Below are 25,060 nucleotides of genomic sequence, written 5' to 3'. Positions count from 1 at the left end.
GAAGTGGTCGGCAGAGTGACACGGCCAAGGAGAGCTGAAAGACGTCGCGTGGTTCAGCAGGGTCCTCCCGTTGAGTTCTCCTGTCAGTCGTGAGGCTGAGTCTCCTCCCCAGTACCGAGGGCTCTCTGGCTCACTGGTTTGATTTAAAGATCCCTCTCCAGTCTTACTGATCCTGATCTGGTGCATTAAAAAGTCTGGCTGGATTCCTTGTTATAGTAACTGCATTTTGCTCGGTGTAGCTAGAAAAGCTGCTTGAACTTGTGGCATGTTGTAGCTGACCCTCCTTAAACCGTGGAGAACTGAAGTGACATCTTGGGCCCTGGGATTACATAGTACATTTGTATAATGAGATTTCAACACATGCTGGAGGTTCTCAAAACCTCAAACATCTTTAATATTTGTAGCATTTGCCTGGTCACATCAACCAGGATTTTCCTAGTTACACCAGTATAGGGTTTTTTAGCCAGGCCAAACCACCTGTAGCACTGTGTCTGCTCTATAAATCAAAGTCAGTTCTCCTTGTAATTCCAGTTAGTAACTGGAATTTGGTAAAGCAGGACGTGTCAGAAGAAATGACTAAAACTTGCCCTGTATTTTTCCAGGTAAAAATTATTTTAGCTCAAATAGACAATTTTTCAATCTTTTCCTTTTTAACACAATCCAAATGACTGCAGAAGATACTGATGGCTAAGGACACTAGGACACGCCACCTTTTACGAGGCCACTCATTTCATCGGTGTCCCATAGAGTGCAAATTCCACACTTAACAATAGTCCCAGCTTTCCTGCAACAGCCGGTGGTGGTGACCCATCGGGAGTTGCTTGTTGAGCAGCTGCCAGAGCAGGGCCCGTGTATTAACTGCTGGGAGATGCCTCTTGTCAGCAGTGACTAAGGATTGTGGATTATGGTATCAAAAAGCAGGAACGGGAATTTCAGAGGGCTGAATATTGATAACATGGATGTCCACTTTGTCACTGCTTTTTAATATACGGACTAATGGCAAGGCAGAGATGTCAGCAGTGCGTAAGCTGGAAAGGGCATGATAGGAAATCCTTTGAAAGATGGCAAAATATCTGGAAGTCCAACAAAGCCCCATCGTGCTGCTACCATCATCTCAAGAAGCCTCATTGAAATTATTAAGATGGTTCAGATGATGGACTCGCTCTGTGGGTGCTGTGTTACATAGTGGTTGGGTTTGCTGCTGGTACCCATTGGATAGCTTTGAGATGGGTGACACCTACACACCGGCTTACTGGGGAAGACAACATGGTTACGAGGTTCCCACTTCTAATCGTTCGTCTGCCCCAGCCCTGCCGTTCATGCACCCATAACTCTGCTGGTGCACAACTCTATGGGGCTGCATTTTAAATGGGTTTGCTAAAGTTATCCAAGTTCACGGTAGCCCTTCCCTGCTGTCCTCCTGCATTCAACGAGCAGCCCAGGAGTGGGTGTAGGATCTTGAATTCATTTCTCCACTGAAGGCAGTCTCTCCTGGACATAAAGCCCTATTTTTCTTTTTCATGTCATATATTCCTTTGCTTTTCAAAGTAGACGCTCTGTCTTTGAGGGTGGTACGTCCTTGTGTTATTTCTGTTTCCTGTGACCTTTGGGATTCTGTACTAGTTTTAATGCCAAAAATTAAGTGAAGCTAACCTGAACTTATCCATGGAAGTTGCAGGCCAGTGAGTTCTGTTCTTTGCTTAGATCAGGTGTGCCTGTACTAAGCAAAGAAATTATTAGTGGGAAATGAATGTGGCTTCTGCAAACATCATAACGACATCAATTATGTATCACTATGTTTTAGGCCTCCTGAAGCATTTATCCTGTAGTGCTGAGCACTGTTGTTGGGAGCAGGGGCTCTTGGGTAAGGTCAAAATGTGTGGCATTGCATTATGGATTGTTAGGAGGTTTGTTTCAACGTTTGTGGCATCTTCACACCGAAGAGAAGCCATTGAGACTGCCCCAGGTCAGGTAGACCTGAGCAAAAAGACCTGCTGAGTTGGTCTCAATGCTTCATCTCCGGTGTGTAATCATGTTAGTTATTGCAATCAGTAATGCTTGTAAAACGACTCGGTACAGCTGTTTTGTTTGGGCATGAGGCATTGTAGAAGTCTTAGAAGCCTAAGGCATTCCAGTCAACAACAGCTTCTTCAGTCTTTTTTTTTTTCATGTGGATAAGGTTCTCAAGAACTGCCATAATAAAATACAGTATGTGCCAAAGCATCCTGCTTGTTTACTCAATTTACTAGTTTTGTAAAAAATTTCAGCTGCCCCATTTTCAGTACCTTCTTCCCCAGTCTCTTTACTGAACACATGACAGTGACATTGCAAACAGCCAAATTGGGACCTACTGAATTCTGTGATGCTTGGCACTCTGTAAACAAAGGAAGAGCGAGGTATAATTGTGTTTACGTTGAATTGGTTATAGTTTGTTTTCTAATATATGTAAATTAGGTATGAGTCATTAACCCTCACTTGTGCACTGCTGTATATATGGAATAATTTAAAGATGATTTTGAAAGCCTGCAGAAAAATAATCTAAATAATTAAATCCATGTTCTTTCTTTTAAAGCAACTGGAAGAAAAACTGAAAGGACAGGCTGATTATGAAGAGGTTAAGAAAGAATTAAAGTAAGTGTTAAATGCTTACATAATTTTTTTCACAAACTGTAATTTAACAATGCTTGTTAAATGAAGCCACAAATCTGTGTTCTTGGAACAATAAAGAATTCAGTCAAAACCACAAAGACGGGGAAATTGGGAATATTGGCAGAAATTGCATCCAGAACCAGCGCAACTGCTGTAAGTGAGAGCACGCACTCCTTTTTGTTGCGGCAGAGTATCGCAATAGCAAATAATACAAGTGTCCTTGAAGAAAAAGCGCCAAAACTATCATCCACCAAGGGTAAAAAGTTTGAAACTCTGTTGTATTTTAGGTGGACCACTCTTTAAAAATCCCCAGCCAACAGCTGAATGTAATGTGGAGCAAGAGCGTAATGCAGGGCCTTTGGCCATACATAATACCTTTGCTGTGCTTTTGCCAGCCACTGTTCAGCACTTGCCATTTTAATGCTGTGCTTGGTTCACTGTATATTTTTGCTAATATATTGTGGTTTTAAACTAAAGCCACAAACAGCCTCTTCCTATTTCAAGGGGTTTTTTTAAGAGACTTAAAAGAGCCTCATTTTAAACTATAACAAGATAAGCTGTCGGGTTCAGAAGAGAAGTTTTTTGACTGGAAATATGTTTAGTGTCTCAAGGTTTAAATAACTGCAAGAAACTCCATCTCTTCTTTCATCATTCTGGCATTTTTGTGTGTATTTTCAGAAGACTGAAAAAATGTTACCTTGTTTAATGAGGTATTTCAGATGAGGCTGGTAGTCATGTGTTTTTGTTTACACATCCCCGGAGAATATGGAGAGCAGGTTTGGTTTTGCAAGCCCCACGGCTGCCCAGACCCGGGCGCTATTATATTCAAGCCACGTCGGCTGCGGTTCTGGTTCCCAGCTGCAGCACACCCCGCTGTAGGTATATGGTTTCAGTCAAGTGAAAGGAGTTGTCCATTTCTTCGGTCATTATACCTGAATGTTAACTGGTCTCATTGTTTTAGTGATAGGGGTAAATATGTCCGTGTTCTCCCCTGAGTTAAGGAAACGCAGCTTCAGATTTCCGCTGGTTTATGCCCTCGTATGTAAAGCAGTGGATGGGAATTAGGGCACAACCTTCCAATTTGCTACATGAGTTACTGAAATGTGAATGTACCAAAACAGCAAATGAGTTTTAAATCCTACCTGGTTTAATGCCTTTACTTTAGATATGAAACTCATTTAGAGCCCTGTATTCCTGGCGGTAATGGGTTTTTTTTTATTTGCTTTTCACAACACTGACTTACATGAGGGCAGGGATGGGCAGGCAGATAAGAGGTCCAGGAGAAGCCATGACACAGGAGTGTTCGTACCGTGGTTCTGCATGTTCCTGTTATTTTGAGAAAGTGAAATAGATGGGAGAGTCTCCTGGAAGCGGCCCTTGTCAGGTGCCGGCAAATTAACTCAGTTCTCCTGGCTGTTACGGATTTTATATCCCCTAATTCATGGGTAACATTTATTTATCTGGGCAGGTGACTTTGGAGGGACGGACAGCTAGCTTGGAGGTGGCCTGGGGTCTATACGCTGGATGGTGCAGGGGATTAAGACCCTCTCTGAGAGCACTGAAGATGTTTACAGTGCTACATCATCACAGCAGCTCATTCATGCACCCTCTCTGCTCCCATATGGTCCAAAAGATGTGCCAAAATCTAAACGTGCATCACCTGAGCGACAGTTTGATCTGAAGTGAAATGATGAAAAGTCTGTTGCTGTAAATCTGGTATCCCTCCTGCTGAATCCTACTATGCCTGCCTTTGTGCCCTGTGACACCAGCAAAAATGAGCTGCTCATAACACACATACACCCCAAGAAAAAGATACCTTGTCAGTAAGGAAGAAAGAGAATAAATTTCTCAGTTGTTTTGGCACTGGTGTGTTTTCCTTAATCCTCCCAAGGATGTTAGAGGCATTCTAGGCTGAGGAATCTCAGTATCAGCCAACTCGTAACCTTGGAGAACTTAACTGGGTCCATGTCAAGATCTGGGATGGGAGAATTCCTTGCTTTCTGCAATATTTTTTGTGCCAAATGGTTTTTAAACCTATTTTTGAGGTCTGAGAGCTCTGGGTGTCCTTTCAGTTCCCTCTCGAGTAATACGACAGTGCTAACCCTCCTGCCTTTGCATTCGGCATCATACGAACAGAAAGTCGAACTGTCCCAATACACAATTTGCTTTAGAGTAAAATCTTTCAAGTCGTCTTAGATGTGCAGATTCATGTCACAAGATCATTCCTTTAAAAAGCAGATAAGTGATCTTGAGCAGCAGATTGTTTCGAGGTCTCATTCCTGGAATCCAAAGGGGAAACATTTTGCTTCCTCATACTCCCGAGGAAAATGTCTCTCTTGTGACACATTTGGAGAGTCATTTTTGACATGTTTAACTTTTATATTTTTTTGATAAAACGAACCTGCTGTAGTGAATATCCCTCTAAGGGCAATTCCAGATACCATCAACCTGTTTTTTAGTATATTTTGGGTTCTAAATGTATAGGAAATTACCTGTGAAATTGCTAGAAGGCTATTTCAGGTAGCAAAGAATCCACTTTAAATAGGCAGAGGTCAGTAAGTTTCCAGCCGAGGTTTGAATACGCACGACTGCACCAAACTCACTGAAAAAAGCCGCTGCAAAGTTTAGGATCCTTTCTGCTCCCAGCTGGCAGCAGGAGCTCGGATCCGACACGCGTTGGTAGAGCAGCCTGCGCGAGTGGCAGGGCACAGCAGGACCAAGGCTTTAAAGCCAGGCTTTTGGTGCTGAGAACCAGATGTACACACTAAATCAGGCTTGGCGTGCACTACCGACTGGTTTCAGTCTGGTTCTATAGGCAGCACGTTAGTGGTCAGAGCGTGTCGCGCGTGCTCCTCCGAGAGCGGGCAGCTTCTCTTGGTTTAGTCTCATCCAGAAGGAACCCGGTTGGTATGCTCCAGGACCGCTCTGCGTGGCAAACCAGTGCGTGGTAAGTGGGGATGACTGGGAGACCTGCGTTGCAAGTGTACTGCTGATCTGAACGGAAATGGGAGAAACACCTTTGAGTTGCCGTTGGAAATTTGCCACGTGATAATTTGCTGTTAGAAATTGTGGTTTTTTTAAAATTCGGATGGGTCTCCTTATTTGACCATCACGAGGACATACATTACTACTTGCTGTCCTTCCAGAGGCCATACCCTGCAGAATCCACGGGAGGACAAAACCAGGCACCCTCCAGGGACTGGGGTTTGCCCTAGATGAGTCTCTGTGTATTTATCTCCCCCAGCACTGTGGAGTCCTGGTAGGCAGAGCGGTGCCTCTGCAGAGGTGTCCTGGGGAACACTTGCTTCCAGCAGTGATTAGCAACCTGAGTGAACATCCCTGTGATGTCAATATAATGTCAGGATCTCTAAGAACTCGAGCCATTAATGCACAACCTCTCTCCTTGACTGGCACGACTCCGTTAATAGCAGGAGAGAGGCACTTGTGCACGTGGGTGAGCTGTTGTGCCCACGTAAAGCAGAGCCTTGACAGCATTACTTTATGTGCTTGTGTATTGTGTAGTGCTCTGCCCTGCAGTGATTGCTGGCAGGAGATGTCATCCAGTGATGCCATATGATGAAACCGATCGCCAGAATTTTGTGATTTTATTAATTATTATATTGGTAGGAGAGCCTGTCAGATTTAACACTGTATGTAATGAGTATGCCCAGATACAAAATGCGTGAGGTTTCTGTCTCAGAATGACTTCCCCCCCCCCCCCGCCTTGGATTTGCTATGATTTTGTGTGATCTTGAATGAGTCACTGAGACCACTGATTTCCGGAGTGTCACTTAATGGACATCTAAATCTGGATTAACACACGGACAGATTTATAGAGGAGCTGGACGCCACATGGTCTGCAGCAGTTAACGAGTACTGGGTGCCTGGCTGGCTCCTGCTGACATCCAGAACTAGTCCCTACATCTTAATACTGGCCTTCTGCCTTTTTTGACTCAGTTTCCACATTTAATACATGCTTAAACATATTCTCCCTGCCTCACAGAGTTCCTGATGCTTTATGCATGAAAAATGCAGTGTAAACACTATCTATATCTGCTTATGTATTTTTCTTCAACAAATGAATGTCGTCTTTGTACAATGAGAAGCTAAAATCATGTATTGCTTCGGTCTTAGGAACTTAACGTCCTGCCTGCGGCAGGGCTATTTAAACAAAATTTATAAGAGAAAGCACAATAATAAGTTTGTATTCCAGTAAGATTCTGGTTTGCCAGACAATACAACTCTAACTGAAAGACTTCGAAGGGAGACGTCCTTTGACCGCGCAGTATTTATATAAAATATTGACAATGAGACTATCAGATTCTTCTCCTAACGTACTTATAAATATTTGGATCTTTCATATTTCCTAAGAAATATTGTGCCATTGTGTCTTCCCTTTGCCATAGAACTAGGAGGTTATTAAAATGACAAACTGCCTTTTAGCCTGTAGTGTCTTGGTCGGGAAGATTATTTGTGCATACTTTCCTTGATATGTGAGCTGGTGTATATTAGATTAAGTACTGTAACTGTGGTGGTGATTCCCCTGTTTTGTTGCTTTGCTACAAGTTTTTCATTCCCTTCAAGCTTCACAGATAAATTTATATTGCTTCTGACAGCTTAAAATGTTATATCCTTATTAACCTTTAAATTTACGCTTTAAACTGGCCTGGTGGGATTGCATATGGAATGATTTAGATGACGCTCGAGAAAATTTTCTTATCCAATAACTAGTTTGAATAGTTATTCTATATTCATTATGAGGCTGTGTTACTGCAAGGAAAGTTGTTATCACTTGTAGTGTTGCTGGAGAGTAGGAAATGATAATGTTAATGCTCATTAGTGCAGTTGTTATGAAAAGAAGAAATAGAAAATAATTTTTTTTCTGCCTTCCACAGTATATTGAAATCCATGGAGTTTGCACCATCTGAAAGCTCTGGTGCGCAGGTACTGAACCTACTTTTGTTTTCTTACTTACTTTGGCAGTTCAGTTAATGAACAGAAATTTTGTCTTGCAATTCGTTGGTGTTGGCATGGACAATTTCCTGTTGATGTTGAGACATATGGGCTGATCATTGTTTTCCCGATGTTTTCTTCAGTAAAAAGCTGAACCGAACATTTTTTGCCTGTTAATTTCTTTTAAGTGGTCAAGGGCGAAGAATGACGTTTCAGCTGTGCTGGAGTGGATAGCCCTAATGTTGTGAATGGAGTCTTTTAAAGTCACCGTACAGCTACGCTGAGATTTGCATGTTTCTTGTACTGACAGTACGCTGAGCAAGGATTTTAGCATTTTTAAGTCTTTGTTAGCCTTGAAAATAATGTTCAGAAAAGAAAACAAACCTTTGAGCACTAAGAGAGCAGGAGAAATCTCTGCTATTCCAGCAAACTTTGGTTTGAAGGTTATGAATTAAAGTCCTGCTTCTGAAATCTGAACTGAATATCAATATACTGGGGTTAATTTTCGATGTGTTTTCTTATGGTCAAGGGTTAGATATTTAGTGGAAGGTAAATGGCAGATTTCTGTGACTGATTTTATTTTTTAAGAAACTGTTTATGCTGAAATGCAGCATTTCAAGGAAATGCTTAACTTGGGTCAGTTGACCTAGAAGAAATAATATAATCTTAACTCCTATTTTAATCAGATTAAAAGAAGTCTCCAGCTTTTAAATTGAAAGCTTGCCAGTACCATTTGAAAATAAGAAGGATTAAGACAATGTTCCGTTACACATTTCAAAATAATGGAGAATTGATGAATGATTTACAATGAAAATTAAACAGTGGATCTCTTCTATGGCTCACATAGGAGCACTGAGTGATTCCTGCAAATATATGCATGGTGAATTCCCTGACTGCGTTCACAGCAGAGATGAGCACTTGTTTTCTTCTTTGGAAATCCTTTTTAGTGCCTGAGTGAGACACTTAATGCTTTTAGAAACAAACCTCCCACTTTGATTTTCTTTAGGATGCATCTAAACCGCTGGAGGTGCTGCTGCTGGAGAAGAACCGCTCCTTGCAGTCCGAAAACGCCACGCTGCGTATCACAAATAGTGACCTGAGTGGTAGGTTGACGCGATTTTCGGCTATTCTGGTTTGTTTGCTGTCTCGTAAAGGGCGGGAGGGCTGAGTGAGAGATGAATGTCTGAGCTAATGCATGGCAGAAAGATTAACAGGCAACAGGAACACTGAATAATGTTTGATTTCTGCAGTTTTATAGGCTGGATAATAAAATAAAACTTGGAGACCTCAGAGAGTCTTTAAAGGTTAGGAAGGAGAGGCATTACGAGACGTACCAAGTGGTAGCGTTTGAGGCCGTCTTCTGTTTTGGGAACAAATTCATCCGTGGCACCAGAAGTCTCTTCCCCCCCACACAGTGTTATGCAAAATGTTTGCATGTAGAACACAATAATCTTCCTGTCTGATACACTTAGATATACTACCAGCAGGTCAGCTTGGAACAACAAAATACTTTCTTTTTAGCGAAGCGTGTTTGCCGTTTAGCTTTCCTAATGTGGGCTTTTTACATCTTGTGTGCACATTTTTTAAATGGCAAGTCATGGAATTTCCAGATACTTGGATGCTTATGGTTTTTGCAGCTGGAAGAAAGTTAAAAGTTGCCACTGGCCCTGGGATTACTGAATTCTGAAGGGTTTTATGACTTTAACTGAGTGATCTTGGTGCATCCACCTAAGGGTGATTCCTTTATTCAAATTGGTTTGTTCCAAAATGTAAATGTTTGCTGCATTTGGGTTCAGTCAGGTCCAATGAGTAATGTCTTGAATGAGAGACAACAAAGAGACTTGCTGTCTGTAACTGCATTTATTTTAAATGTATAACTGCACTTCATGTAATTGTTCTAGTTTTAATGTCTGTAAGGGGGATTCTCCAGGCTGCAACATACAAGAAAGGTGCAAACATGAAATGCATGTTGTTTGTTTTGGGGGCCTTGTTTGGCTTATTAAAATTTCAAATATGGAAAAAAAAAAAAAAAAAGAAAACAACCCAAAACCAAAACGAAAACAAAAATCCCACCTTCATTGGCCCTTGTAAATCTGCACTTTTTCCCTTTGCGGGGCAAACTTTGCATTTTTTTATCTTGGTTTTTCCCTCTTTGATCCCCCATAATGCATTATGTTTGACCTTCCTTGTAGGGTCAGCCAGGAGAAAAGGGAAAGACCAGCCTGAGAGTCAGCGTCCTGCAACCTTGCCGGCCTCCCCTCCTTCTCAGTTGCTCCGCAACGCGGGGGAGCAGGCTTCCAATACTAATGGTACACACCAGTTCTCACCAACGGGTTTAAGTCAAGACTTTTTCAGCTCATCCCTGGCGAGCCCCAGCTTACCCCTGGCCTCCACAGGAAAATTTGCACTAAACTCTCTCCTCCAGCGACAGCTAATGCAGTCCTTCTACTCCAAGGCAATGCAGGAAGCAGGAAGCACAAGCATGATTTTTTCAACAGGTCCTTACAGCACAAACTCCATATCTTCCCAAAGTCCATTACAACAAAGTCCGGACGTAAATGGCATGGCCCCGTCTCCCAGCCAGTCAGAAAGTGCTGGGAGCATCTCTGAAGGCGAGGAGATAGACACAGCCGAAATTGCACGTCAGGTGAAAGAGCAGTTGATCAAGCACAATATTGGACAGCGGATATTTGGACATTATGTGTTGGGACTGTCGCAAGGGTCTGTGAGTGAGATACTAGCCCGGCCAAAGCCATGGAATAAACTGACTGTGAGAGGCAAGGAGCCATTTCATAAGATGAAGCAGTTCCTCTCGGACGAGCAGAACATCTTGGCTCTTCGCAGCATCCAGGGTAGACAAAGAGGTAAGCGCTCGCCGGCCGAGGGTCTTACCCTATTTTCCTCTTAGTTACAAATGTTAAAAATTGGAAGCTTCCCTGTACGGGGCCGTTTGTGCGTTGCTGCTGTTTTCACCCGAATCAGACGTCAGGTACAGAAAGTACAGCTTTCTAACTCTGCTTTTCAGCGCTCGAGCAGGTTAGTATCTTTGCTTATGCTTTTTTTAGCCGCTGACTTGTGTTTGTCAGCGGGAGCAAGCAGCAGGGACGCTTACAGCCCTCACTTCCCAATAGCTCCGTGTCGGAGCTAAATACAGAGTGAAAAGGGTCAGTAGCTACCAAGGGTATCAGCCCTCAGAAACACTTGAAATTTTTTATTTGGGGTCATTTATTGAGACTAGGCTTTCGTTGTGTCTTGTGTGATTTTTCTTTTTTTCCAAAGTGTTTTGACAAAATACCGTAGGTGATGCATGAGATGAGTAATTAAAAAAAAAAAAATCCTAACTTAAAGCAGCTTTGCATATTTAAGGCGGTGATTTTAAGAAATAGCATGCATTTCATTGTGATTCATCTTAAGCAAAGACTGAGATTTACATTTAGAGAAACCGAAAAGTAAGTTGTTTACAGTCAAGAAATACTGGAAGGGACAGGCAGGATTTTCCTAGATTTTGTTTAATTGAAAGCGCACACTGTTAGATTTATAATCTGTTCTTCCTTTTGATGATTGTACTTGAGGGGATTATCTGCCCATCTTTAACCTCTTCATTTTTGGTATCTCTAGACATTTATTTATATCTGTCTAATCTCCTTTCCGAACGTAGCTGTAATCTTTATTAACAAATCAGCCAGCCTTGCTTCTTCCAAAGTAGCCGGCTCCTCCAGCACTCAGACAAAGGCTCGAGGGGGCGAGGACAGCTCGAACCCTCGCGTTCAGAGACAGGCTGCTAGCTTCTCATGTCACACAGCCCATGATGTCAGAGCAACCATCCCCTGATTGTTTTGTTCTTACCAAACTTGTTTTTCAACAGAGAATCCAGGCCAGAACCTGAACAGACTATTTCAGGAAGTACCGAAACGAAGAAATGGGTCTGAAGGTACGTCACAGGCAGGTGTTTTTCTTTGCAGTCAATACCTAGGAAGTGGAGTGTGCTTTAGCTGTGTGTTTCCTTAAAACTGTGCAGTTTGATTCTGGCCTGGAATCTGATAGAAAAACAGACAGTAAGTATAAAACAAACCATGGGTTAGACGAACACTTTGCTTTTTTCTAATTCTGCTGCTGCTGTACTAACGTAACCCTGTTTGGATACTTTTTCCACTCCTAACCTCACTGCGTACGCAGATAAAAAGAGATGAATGATCGAAGTGGCTTTATAAAATCATCAGATCTATTGAAATGCTCTCTTTGCTATTTTTGTGATTTTGGAGGGAGAAAGTTGCACAATTATGACATCAATCCCATACTGCCTCTGCTCTAGATTTACTTCTTTCTTCTCGTGGGGCTTCTGTTGACAAATATGCTGTTAAATTAGTGTGATACTTACTTCAGTATGGTGTGTGAAAAAGACAAGAAGATAAGTGAGCATCAGGTCGATAAATTATCGCTGAACAGGAAGTATGAACATGGTTCTTCATTATAGATTAGTTGCAGAATTTTTCGTTTAGCAAGAAGAAAAAGCAAAAGCAGGCACCCCAAAACTCTTTAAGTTATTTTGACTTTGTTTGGAAATTACCTAGCTCACTTACAAATGATAACTGCATTTTTCATTACAAGATTAAGTGCAATAGCATTCACAGTCCTAGTTTTCCCTCCTTTTCTTCCCCTTAGTAGTTAAAAAAAAAAACCAAAACAAACGCAAACCAAAACAACCAAGTAATAGCTCTTAGCTGGAGAGTACTTCAAATGGTATCTGCGTTTAAATGACTGTTTCTCTTAATATATTAACCTCTAGAAAGTTAAAAATTACTTTTATCTAGTTACTTTTTAATTCTGTTTTGGGCTGAATGTATACTCATCCTCCTTTGCCTAGCAGCTGATGCAATATTTAAGTTGATTCCTGATCTTATGTTTTTAGCTTTCTTCCTTTCCCATCTGGTTCTTTTCCCTTCTGTTTCCTCTTCCCCTCCCAAAAAAAAAAAAAAAAAAAAAAAAAAAGGAATAGACCTATATATGTTATCCTGGAAAGAGAATATATGACTACCTAGTTCTTCCTCTGACAATGTCAGCGTTCTCATCGTTCCAGTGCAGGTAGTGGACAGGCTTTTGCACAACGAGGATATTTTTCTTTTACTATGTTAAGTATGTTCTTAGTGTTGTAAATCTTGGTAAAGGTCCTGTGTAAACTGTCGTCAGGTCGTGCTGGCGGTGCATCAGTATATACTGTCTGTCTTTGTGTTAAAAAAACAACCAACCAACCAAAGGTTTTCCCCGTGTCATTAGTTTTGTTTTCCTCTTCAGGTAATATAACCACAAGAATCCGAACCACAGAGACTGGCTCTGATGAAGCCATCAAATCCATTCTCGAACAAGCCAAAAGGGAGCTGCAAGTACAGAAAACAGGTACGGTCTCATTTTGTCTCTTGCTCCTTTTCTTTCAGAATTTAATTAAAACAATTACCATGGGCTTTCTGGTCAGTTAATTATATTCTTAAAACCTTGAATGTAGGTTTAAAGAGCTTTTTCTTTTATTATTATTATTATTTAGTGGAATTGTTTCTGTCTATAAGAGATCCCGAGTTAAGGTTACACGTGTCACGGCTTGGCAGGGTCTCTGCTGAGCGCTCTGCTCTGCCCCGCTCCCGGGGGATTTCTAAACACCTTTTTCCATGTGCAGAGCTCTGCTGCCTTTACGCCGCTCCAGACCTGCAGGCAGTCACTCTGCAGGAGGAACCTACAAAAACCTTTCTTCTACCAGTTTGCTCCTTGGAAAGGGAATGGCTCCTGCTTTCTCTTTGCTTCTAACTCAGGCCCCAGGGACACAACTGCACAGGAGAGGGAACTGAGTGGACTTGTCGGGGTGAAGGTCACGATCTAGCCAGCAATGACCAGTCCCATAGTACCATCGCACTGCGCACATCATGTACTGAAATGATAATATAGGGAAACTCAGTTCTAACTTTATATGACTTTATTTTTGGTTACAGAATGTATTCAGTGAATGAACTGGCAAATCCAAAAAGCATTTCATTTCCCAAAAAGATCGTTAGTTTAACATCTTAGCCCAAGATGAGTTTAGTTTCTTACTGTATGCTGTCGTGTCGTTAACATTTCTGTCTACTCCATAGCCCTCCCAACTGTAAAGGAGTTTCCAGTATTGCTAAAGGGCTAATGCTGAAGTCGAAAGAATTGCGCAATACTTTTGTTTCGGTTTTTAAAGTAAATACTGATTTACCATTTTGGATAGCTGTCTTTTAAATGAAAACTATGCTAATCTCATGGCAACATATAAAAGACTAGTTAATATACGATTTAAATAATATGACTTTCTACAAGTAGTGATTACATAGAGAAAATTATGGGCTGTGTGCAGGAAACTGCAAGCACATTGTTCAATAGCATGTTTCATCTGAGAATCTCAGACTTCCTTTCATATATTAATTCAGCCTCAAAACTCCCTATGAAACCAGTAGATAGACGAGATAGTCCCACTGTCTTTTTTCCCATTTCTTAGCTTTTCACGTGTTTTACAGTGTGTGACAGGAAGGAATGCAGGGAGGCAAATTCGGAAATGTATTCAGATGAGGCATAATATCACTAGAATAATACGCAGCGTGTGTCAAATCTTATTTCACTTTGAGGCCACTTCTCGCAGTTTATGGGTTCCCAGTTCCAATCTAGTGCTTCACTTTCCCCATTCTTTGTAGAGTAGCTTTCAGAGGAATTGATTTTCAGGCACTGGGGACCTCAGTGGAGGTGAACTTAAATGGAAACAGATGCCATTGCAAAAAACCTCCTGGCCCTGCAGAGATAATTCTGCACCCCTGAGTCTCTGCTCATCCCCGCCTGCTGCAGCACAGCCACACGAGTCCTGGCTCACCACTGAAATACTGCATTTAGGTGTTACCTCTTCTGAGAGCACCTGTGGCTCCATTCTAGGGCTTCAGGAAAGGCCGAGAGTGATGGCGGGGCGGCAGCCTGATTTTTGTAGAGCTGTTTATTTCAGTGGTTGGGGCCATGGAACAAGAAAACAGGAAGCAGGAGCGTATTTAGCCTGTCAAATGAAATAATGAAGTCTCTTACTGAAGTTCTTGCTTTCTTGTACTTGGCGTGTTATATTTTTGGAGTTAGAAGGACTCACCTTATTTATATTGTAAGGGGGTATTAATAGTCTGTCCAGGTGAATGCAGCTGTGTTCAGTTTTGAGTGTGTGTTACGATTCATTTGTGGAGATAGAAGCGAAAGGTTAAATAACCTTGTAAATAGAACCATAAAATGTTATTGACCACTTGGGGGTGGGGGAGGAAGAGGTGAAGGCTTGATTTTCAAAGGCATTTATTTGAAAATTTTTACAATGGTGGAAAATGCGCAAGTAGTACGAGACTTCTGCAGTTGAGTCTGTGCGTGCAAATGTCCAGCACTTTGGCAACTATAAAAATTTTCCAATGAAGAACTTTGGAAATCTTAACCTTATTTTGAAAAGTGCAAATCTTTGCTTAGTGAAAACTTCTCCCTCCCATCCAGAAATGTATTGCAGCCCTTTTTCTGACAGGGAAATATGTACAGTAGCACATGTTGAATATGAAGCCTATTCCTCTGTTGCATTTAGTCTTTTGGTTGTTTTTCATAGCTGAGCCGGCTCAGCCGCCTTCTGCATCTAGCAGTGGCAATTCTGATGATGCTATTCGATCCATTCTGCAACAAGCCCGACGCGAAATGGAGGCACAGCAGGCTGCCCTTGAACCTGCCTTAAAAACACCACCTTTATCTCAAGCTGACATTTCTATCCTGTCCCCCAAACCCGTATCTACACCTGCAATGTCTTCGGTTTCCGGCTATTCTCCTTTGGCCATATCCCTGAAGAAACATTCATCTGTCACTGATTCCAGTCTCTCTGCATTGCAGAACCTCTCTGGGCTCAAAAAGGAGCCTCAGGAGGCGCCTGTTTTAGAGCTTCATGGAATAAGTGATTCCACCCAGGGTATGTTGAGGCATGTTAAAAATGAGTTGGGACGTGGTGGTGTTTGGAAGGACCATTGGTGGAATACTGTGCAGCATGAGAGAAGAAATACAGCTCTTCCCGAAGATATAAAAGTTGAGGAAGCCAGTGGTGGAAAAGAAAAGGTCAGCAATCAGACTAGGCCAGATCGTAGCCAGCTCCAAGGACCATCTTCTTCAGAGTATTGGAAAGAGTGGCCAAACGCTGAATCTCCGTACTCCCAGAGTTCTGAATTGAGCATGACTGGGGCGAGTCGCAGTGAGACACCACAAAATAGCCCCCTCCCTTCATCCCCTATCGTGTCTTTGTCAAAGCCATCCAAACCTTCGGTTCCTCCACTGACACCCGAGCAGTATGAGATTTATATGTACCAGGAAGTGGATACGATAGAGCTAACGCGGCAGGTCAAAGAAAAGCTAGCAAAGAATGGCATCTGCCAAAGGATCTTTGGGGAAAAGGTAAAGAACTGGTTCTCTCTTGTTACACCAGCGTTGTGAATGTGCATTCTGCTCCTTACCTTGGTACGGAGCTCAGTTTAACGGAGGGGGATGTGCCACATCTGTCTTACGGAAAAATGTTTTTGCTTCCTATGTTAAGTATTTAAAAAGTAAATTCACCAAGGAAAGTGTTAGTTTTCCTGTATTTTGTGAATTGCGTAGGTTGTTACACAAAGATTGGCTTCAGCCACTTGTAATTAGCAATGGGACCCCCAAGTTCAGAAACATCGAAACCTGAAGCAAACGTTACTGAGACTCAGTGTTTCATGCTTAATGTGGTGAATTCATGGAATATTTGAGTAATACCATTGTCATGACTGGAGAGTCTTAAATTTGTTATAAGTGAAGATTATGGACACAAGAGCATTTTTCCTTTTTTTTAATATTTGGAAATGGGCACGAGGGTATTTAAACAAACACGCAGAAAATCCCCTACCTCTCCTTAGTCTTAAGTCAAGAATTCACAGTCATTTGTTATACCCGGTGCTTGGTATCTTAGTGTGCTTTGAGGCGTTTTTAAGCAATGTTTGATTAGAGATATGCGATGCAAGATAAGGCTTTCTGAAGTTCTCACGTTGTGGGCCCTAAGCATTGCACACGTGGGATTTTGGGAACGGGGGGGAAACACCAGAAACCACTTCCCAGGCCATGAGAAGTGGTGGGCATCTGGTGTTTCTTCTTCCTATAAAGAATCAAATCAATATAATAGTATAATAGGAGCTGGCATTGCGCTATTACCTTTTCACTAAGATGTAAAATGAAAAGCCTGACCTCTTGGGGTCATTAAAGATCCCATGGCAGCTTTCATTAAGGATGATTTTTAACCCCTGTACCTGTGCTGAATTCCTGGGAAGTAATTGCATTCTGCCTGCCTGAAATTCCCCTTCTGCTGCGGTCGGCTGTATTCTTAAATATTTACTTACGTGGAGCAGCCGCTGCTACAGGTGAAAACACACATCGTTGTAATTCATACCCCCAAAAAATCAACCAAATATAGGCCTAGTCTCCAAAGTCCCGATTATTTTTGTTTGAGAACAAAATACATGCCAGTCATTTCATTATCTGCCTGCGTGTGCCTGGACTCGGTGTTTTTCCTGTTAGAACTAATGAAACTGTTTGACACAAAATATGAAAAGCATGCAAATCTCGCGCCATCCTTTTGCCATTTGCGCTGCCGCTCCGTTCCTGCAGGAAAAAACCCACGCTCCAGAAGGAAACCACGGCAGGAGGAAAGCATTTCCATCCATGACCTAAAGCTGTCGTGTTGCAGTTTTACTAATTGTCCATATAAAAACGATTTGAGCGATGTAGCAGTAAAGGAAACCAAAGTGACTTCAGTTACCCCCCCCTTCCACATCAAATGTGTTAACGTGCCGTTCTTGGTTGCTTCACTTCAGGTATTGGGGCTGTCCCAAGGAAGTGTCAGTGACATGCTCTCCAGGCCAAAGCCATGGAGTAAATTGACCCAAAAAGGCCGAGAACCATTTATTCGTATGCAGCTCTGGTTGAATGGTGAGCTGGGACAGTGTGTCCTGCCTGCACAAGGGCAGCAACAAGGACAAGGTAATTAAAATTCCACTATGTTGTTTGAGTTGAGGAGGAGGAAATCTTTTTTTTCTTTTTCCTTTTTTTTTTTTTTCTTTTTTTATTAAATTTGCAGTAAGCGGGACATGCGCCCAGTGCCAGTCCAGGCATTACTGGAAGTGGCAGCGTCCACCCTTGCAGCCCAGCCGGTCCTGGGTGGGGAGGGGGGAACACACACACGCTGGGAATGTTTACGAACAAAGCACTCGTTTGTGTGTAATCAATAAGCAGCAGTTATCAAGTTCCTAATTAGGATGATATTATCTAGGCATGAATATGATACGTAATTCAAAAAATTTTGGCCAAAGAGCTGGAAAAATCCTGTGCGCTGTTTTCTAGGGTTGCGTAGGGGATTTTTATTGTTCCAAGGAGAATATCGATTGCTTCAGGAGGTGAGCTAGAAGAACTCAGCTTTAAAGGGGGAATGCCGTGTTGCAATTACGCTTTATTGTGGCTCTCTCTTATCCTAATACCTATTGATACAGACAGGCCAGACTAGAGTTTGGCCTCGGTTGTACCCTTATAATGCCACTGACTTAAATGAGCAGCGTGCCTTTGCCGAGATAAGCGGTTTGCTATTTGTTGAGCCTGCTTACTGTTTAGTTTGTGGTTTGGCATCTCCTTTTATTGTTCCCTGATTTTCCTCTCTCTCTTATCTAGTCCTTCACTCTGTGACATCATTGCAGGATTCCCTACAGCAGGGATGTGCGAGCTCAGGTAATCAGCTGGTTTCAATGATTTGCTCTGAAATAATTCTCTGTGCTTTTGTTACGTTTCTTTTGCTTTGATGCCGAGAGGTTTCTCGCGTTTTGTTGTATCATACAGGAGACCCTTCAATTTTTTTATTAACACCATTAATTCCTCGTTCTCTCCTTGTTGCTATGGCAGATGTAGGGAGTACACATATTTAGCTGCATACATTAGGTAAAGAGACTCTGTCTGATCTTAGAGATCATTGGCTCTGTAGGGTTTTTTTTACCATAGTTCAGCTTATCAACTTGACATGTGACAATGGCTGTAAAACAAGCCTTTCGTTTGTAACGTGATCTACATACTCCAGCTGCCTTACTCGCTGGCATATTTTTTTTTCCACTTGCATTTGCACAAAATCTGCTTTGTTAATTTGAAGGTGGGGAAAAGACCCACCTTATGTCTGTCTTTTTCAAGCTTCGTTAAATATTCCAAGCCGACCTTTTTTTCTCCCTCCCCTTTCCGTTTGCAAAAAAAAGCAGATGCAGCAAAGCTGAGTGTCAGAGAGAAGTGAATTGCTAAAGGGTTTAGAAGATGGCCACAGGATAGGAAGGAGGCTGGAACGGAACAGCTGTGTTCCTGCTGTTAGATACCAAACTCTACCCACACAGACGTTTTACCAACGATGTGCTTAACTGACGTAAACCACTCGGGCTGTTTGGTACTCTAGAAAAATACTTGTGCCCTGCTCTGTGCTTCCAGCCAGTGCCCTGTGTTGGAGAATTACTGCATTTCAGGGTACAGAGAAGGATGGGTTGTGCTCTTCTTCTACCTTTCTGCCATTCGGAAACCCTCTTTTATTTCCTGGAGCTTGCTAGGTTTATTCTGAGTATCCCAACCAAACTGCTTTTTCTCTCTACTGGGAAACTATTTTGCATTCAAAAAGATTTTACTAGAAGAAAATCCGTGATGATGATATTCAGCCCACATTTTTCTTAAGAAGAACAGTTGAAAATAAATAGATAAAAGCAAAAAAAAAATAAAATAAATGCCCCTGGTAAAAACAAGCTGTGAAAACAAAACCAAAATGGGAAAAAATTATTTGCAATCATAGGGCTATTGTTACTTATAGCCAAGCATTTAGCAAACATGGAAATTTCCTGCGCTGTTTTATATGCTGCTGTTCATTAAAAGCGTGCCATTGACTACTTTTTTGTAGCATCAATACTGTGCAAGAGTAACTGTTGCAGTTATAAATGCCTAAGACAGCATGGAAAATATGAGTAATTAATTGTAGCCATTTTAAGAGGAATTTGAAATCAGAGGAGCTGGGAAAAGGCTGCATTGTTATTGCTAATCATCATATTTATGACTAACTGTAATTATAAAAGATTGAAAGACAGGCCCATAGTATTAAAATCCGACCACCTTACAGATTCCCGTGGGGATCGCGGGTAGCTGAAAGTGATTTCCTTCAGGAAGTTCAGTTTTGCTGCCGTGATGTTTTGCTCCCCTCCCACACTCCCAATCTCGTTTGTCAGTTCCTGCCCTTGAGCTAACGTTTTGTGAGGTGACACGTTCCTATTAGCTCAAAAAAATCATATTATTGATGATTGCCGTCCTTCTTTCCTTAAAGCAGATTTACAAATGAGAAAATGGGCTCATGCCCTTTTATTCCTCCTTTCCAATGATTAAAAATAAAATTGTCGTACAAGACGTTCTTTTCTCGGTGCCTTTCTCTCTGTAAAGGAATAAGGAAGGTTGTGACACCGCGCAGAACAAAAGAGCGAAACGAAGTTATTTGAATGAGGAAGGGCAGTTTGGTAATTTCCTTTTATTAGCAGCTGTTCTGTAATTAAAAGCGCAGCAAACAGTTTGGAAAAGGTAATAATAATTATGCATTTGTGAAAGATCCTCCACTCCAGGGCAGGGAAAAAAAAAAAAAGCGCTCCCATTTTCTGGTCTTCTGAGACATTTCCCAGGAAAATCAAGGCAGAACAGGTTGCATACTTGTAATTTTAAAACAGAAATTAATCAGAACAATTCTAAAACGAGAAAAGGTCTGGAGCCTTTTCCATGTAATATAATTGGCTTGGAACTTGTTGAATGCATGAAGGGAGAGAAGTGAAATTAAACTAATGCGTTCAGTGGCTCCTGAGTGCCTTGCCAAGAAGGTCTTCAGTGCACAGAGTGTCAACATGCATAGTAACGTCTCAAACTTTTATTAGCTGTGAGTATTTTCATTACCATTTGGCACTGTTCTATCAAACTAGCAAGATTTTCTGGATTTCTGACCCAGTTAGTTACACTTCTAGATCATAAGGTTTTGATTAACACCTCATTCATGAAAATCTGTTCTTTTCTCCAGTAGTTTTCCATTGTCACACGTGGACAGATGGACCCATCAGTCTTTTATATGTAAGGGTGAATGGATAAGCATTATATATATATATATATGTATGTATGTATTTTGAGATAGCAAAGAGTAGCCAGGCTCATTTTTCCTCTTTGCAAGCTGTATTTGTGAATTTTCAAAAAAAAAAAACTGTACCAAAACGACAACCATATATACATAAAATATATCTATGTATGTATTTTCTGCCTCTGACCTTTCATCAAGGCTTTGGTGATTTTGTGCAAGTTTCAATGAACGTGTTTTACACAAAAATGGTGTCTGTACCCTAGGTGGTCAAAAATAGTATCACTGTGCCTTTTCTAATATTTTTTCTGTGTATTTCTTTCCACCTAAATGCTCTAATGCCCTTGGGTAAATCTGCCTTTTTAATGATTTATGTGTCAAAAGCACGGACCAAATCACATGGAAAAAAAAGTTGAATTAGTGTCACCCAAGTGCATCAGCATTTTTTCATGATGAATTTGGCCCTTATTTAGTTGCATTACTGATGATCAGAGCTGGGTTGGGTTTGGCCAGTAGCCATGTGCCAGAAGAAGGTTTACGTGCTCAGCTATTTTTCTAAATAGTTGTACTGTATAGAGCCCTTAGTAGTTTGTTTTATTTTGGGGTCTTATGTCTGTACTGAGCATCTATATGACATTAAGACAAAGTTGCTTTTTTTGGTGCTGTTGATTTCATAGCTACTCCCAGGAAAGCTGCATTTTTATTCACTTCTGTATTTATCCTCTGTGAAGGACATATACTCTCTATATACTACATTAAAGACTTGCAAATACTCAGTGGGAAAAAGACGTGCCTTTTTGGTATGTGTTTCTGTAAGGGTCGTCTTATGACCTAATGTGGAAATCTTCATTTGCCGATACAGCTGCGGGTGATCTCAGGGGATTTTGAATTTCCCTTTTGTTTGTCTTCCTTTCTGGGTATCATCCATCATTCCTAACCTCATGCTGCTTAGCAATAGTAACACTCATGGGAGTTGAAGAAAGGATTATAGCAGGATAAAATGGGGAGCTAATTAGAGCTTGTTTCAAAATCAGAATCTAGCTCGAGATAATTGCATATTATCTGGTGATTTAAAAACCCAAGATCTACTGTATTTAGATCAACTAAAATATGCATAAAAGCTTTATTTTCAAAATAAAACATTTGTAACAACAGGGAGATTACTTCTTATCATCCCTTGGGAAAGAAAATCTGAAAAAAATCCAGAAGGCAATCTATGGTTTACTGTAGTTACGATATTAACAGACGTATTGTGGAATGATGACAAAGCCAGGTGTCCATAGTATTTTTATGTATGTAGTGCATATTCCTGTAGTATTTTCAGTACAGGAGCTGCTGAGCAGGCAGGTAGTTAACTGTGTGCTGGGTAGGTCTTCCTATTTACCTGATGACAGAAAGATGCTGTCACATTGGCTACTCTGAGAGAAACAAAGTGGGGGGAGAGTGCATTTCAGGCTCAGAGTTCATGTTCAGGATTACCATCCTGGTGTGCTTACAGGAAGAGCTCGCTCGCCACGTGGTGGCCATGAAGCTCTGACCTCCTGCCCGTTTCTCCATGCTTCACCATTATTGCCTTCATTGTATGGTTTTGTTTTGGACAAGCAGAACTGTCCGAGATGGTGCTCCAGAGCATGGCTTAGTACATGGAGAGCTGAATCCTTAGCTGAATCCTTCAAAAAGAAGAGAGAGCTTGTTTTGCAGACGTTTGCTGGCATTAGGGTTAATGAAATTGTATGACATGAAATGTTTGTGGTTAATGTAGTCTGTAAAATGGAAGAGAACGGAGATCACGTGGCTTTTAATAGCTGGGTAGTTGGACCACAAGAATTCCTTGCATAGGTAGATTATGTTTGATGACCAACTTCTCAGTCTTTCCATTTGGTCGAGAAGGTTGTCTCCTTTTGTGTTAGGTGCAAATGCGTTCCTAAAGTTTGGAGCTGAACAATTAAGTCAGCCGAACAGTTACCTTCGTTCTAACCCTGAAACACACTGACACGTATTCGTGAAGTTTCCACATTCTTTGTGTGGCTTGAGATTGCGGCTCTGAAGCAGTTGGCTGTGGCTGTCTTGATTTCAGACCATGGGGTATCAGTTGGCTCCTCATAAGGGCAGCTGTTATAGTCCGTCTGTAACGTGTGTGTGATCATATTCTCTGCCATTTCCCTGACATTTGGACCATGAAAACCTTCCTGGCAGCCTTTCTGGTATCAATAAAGCTGGGAGAATCGCTGTCGAGGCACCTTACTGGGACCTGGGAATGCGGCGTGAAGTCAGTGCTTCAAGTGAATTCTTAATTCAACATTGGCTATCGTCGGTAGCCGTCATCGGGTCATTTCTGCCTCCTGCCTAGGTGTGTCCTCCCCAGGCTCCCTTGCATGGCCGTAGTCCTTTATCACTCAGCTATGCTTTGTAAATTGTTGGTATTTGTGAAGAAATTTCTCTCCTAGTTGTATTCTTTTCTGTCCGTTGAACCACACGGTGATTAAACTTGCAGAAGATGACTCCGTCCTCATTGTGGTCATAGCTTTACTGTTAAAAAAATGCTAAAGTAAAATATATAATCACAGAGTGAACAGTATTTTTTAGGCAGATATTCCTTGCGGCTGAATTATAATGACAAAGCACCAACACACTTTTCATTTAATACAGCAAAGAGGAGACTCGTGCTGGATTCTGAAGAGAAATTTAATTTGCTCTGAAGTGTGGTTATGGGTTCGTAGCATTCGTTTTGGAGAAGTTAGCCAGTCAAGTTGCAGCTATGTTTTATTTCTGTGGTTAATTTGGGAATGTGGGTCCTTTACGCTCACTCTCCTGTGGTGTGTGTGAAAGGATCTCCAGGCAAGGAGATCGCGTGCAGCCCTGCGGTAGCATTTCGCCAGGCACACTGATGCCACATTCTCAAGGGCTTTGTTTTTAAAAATCAGAGTTAATGAATCAATATATTTTTTTAAGCTGTATGAAAAAAAAAAAAAAAAGAAACTTTCCTGACCATTATTGCTGCTACCTTTCTCAGGTAGTTTAGAAGAGTACCAGGTAGCATAATAGTTACTAAAAAGTGGATGTAGTTTGTGAATGCATTTTTCCGCTGCAACCTCAGCATGGATCTGAGCATGTACATTCGTTGCACCACATTCAGGCCTTGTTTAAAAGAAACCACGGCCATTGAATATTAGAGCTCTGTAAAATTCGCTGTTCATCATTTCATTACTTATTACTTAATTTCATTAATTATCAGCATTTTCTTTTCCCTCCGCTTGTGCATTTGGAGATGAGCAGCCTCCTTTGGGGAAGGGACCCACGTTACCTCCCCTCCCCACTTCAGGTGCGGGGGACTTCTCCTGCCAGCTGCTAACCACAGAGGAGCGGGGCGGAAAACGATGAGCTTGATACGTTAGCAAGCCAAATATAAAAACAACTGGAGCAGCACTGAAACGCGAGCGAGGCCATCGCAGTCATGCTGCAGCGCAGGAAGGCCAGGCGGCTCCAGGGGGGGTCAGGAGCCGGGGTGATGGCCGGGATCTGTCCCCCGTGGGCTGGCAGCTGCAGAAGGGGTCAGAAAGGCTCTTCTCCCAAGGGAGCAGATATTTTTCTGTTGGTAATAGGAGGCTCTGGCAGCTGGCAGAAGCTCATGTTGGTCTTCTCGTTGCTTGTGGGAAAAGGAGGGGGCTGCAGGTCCAGCCCCCGTGGCCACGTGGCTGCCACCGGTGGGATGGAGTTAGCCATCGTGCCCTCGGCCGTCCCCGGGCAACAGCCCAACCACTGCTCTGCAAATGACAAAATGCTCCTCCGCTGGATGAAAATTGCCTTGCTTTCAATTCAAAGAACAGATAATGGGCTATTTTCCTTCCAAAATACTGAAAAAAAGTGTGCTAGCACCGAAAGCGCAGGTTATTATTCCCATCTTATAATGGGGACGGAGCTACAAGGCAGCTGTCTTCTCCTCCAAGCAGCTCTGAATCAGGGAAATAAACAGCCTGTTAGACTCCAACAACGAAATCCTGTTCTGATTAGAGAGTTATCTATTACTTGATAGCAAATCATTCCCAAGAAGAAAAAACAGAAAATTACCAGAAAATTAATATCTTCTAAGTTACCTTCTAGCCTGTCGTTTGCATTAGGGTACAGCAGGAAAGGAGAAAAACTAATGAATTTGTCTCACCTAATTTGATGGGTATTGGAGGTTTTTAAATTTGCCAGCAGCCATCCAGAGAAACAGCAAATGAAAAAAATCCAGTGATTATTTTAAATCTGGTGAGAAACACAACTTGCATTGAAAAC

At 41.8% G+C, this 25,060-nt stretch overlaps 1 protein-coding gene across 13 annotated transcripts in view; it reads left to right on the top strand.

Annotated features, from left to right (window-relative positions):
• CUX1 (cut like homeobox 1) overlaps positions 1-25,060 on the top strand; it is a 278,791-nt gene that overhangs the window by 194,965 nt on the left and 58,766 nt on the right. For 3 of the 13 annotated variants that reach the window (XM_075771597.1, XM_075771590.1, XM_075771589.1), the window contains exons 12-20: positions 2,573-2,631; positions 7,545-7,593; positions 8,609-8,705; positions 9,795-10,466; positions 11,468-11,533; positions 12,895-12,996; positions 15,224-16,050; positions 17,487-17,652; positions 18,334-18,390. In XM_075771597.1, the coding sequence (XP_075627712.1) occupies positions 2,573-2,631; positions 7,545-7,593; positions 8,609-8,705; positions 9,795-10,466; positions 11,468-11,533; positions 12,895-12,996; positions 15,224-16,050; positions 17,487-17,652; positions 18,334-18,390 (2,095 nt within the window). The remainder of the gene's footprint in view (positions 1-2,572; positions 2,632-7,544; positions 7,594-8,608; positions 8,706-9,794; positions 10,467-11,467; positions 11,534-12,894; positions 12,997-15,223; positions 16,051-17,486; positions 17,653-18,333; positions 18,391-25,060) is intronic. The other 10 variants (XM_075771595.1, XM_075771596.1, XM_075771592.1 and 7 more) reach the window with 6 other exon arrangements.

Source organism: Balearica regulorum, chromosome 19, assembly GCF_011004875.1.
Source record: "Balearica regulorum gibbericeps isolate bBalReg1 chromosome 19, bBalReg1.pri, whole genome shotgun sequence".
Lineage (NCBI taxonomy): Eukaryota > Metazoa > Chordata > Aves > Gruiformes > Gruidae > Balearica > Balearica regulorum.
Note: the sequence above shows the minus strand (reverse complement) of the source record. Positions and strands in the feature narration are given on the sequence as shown.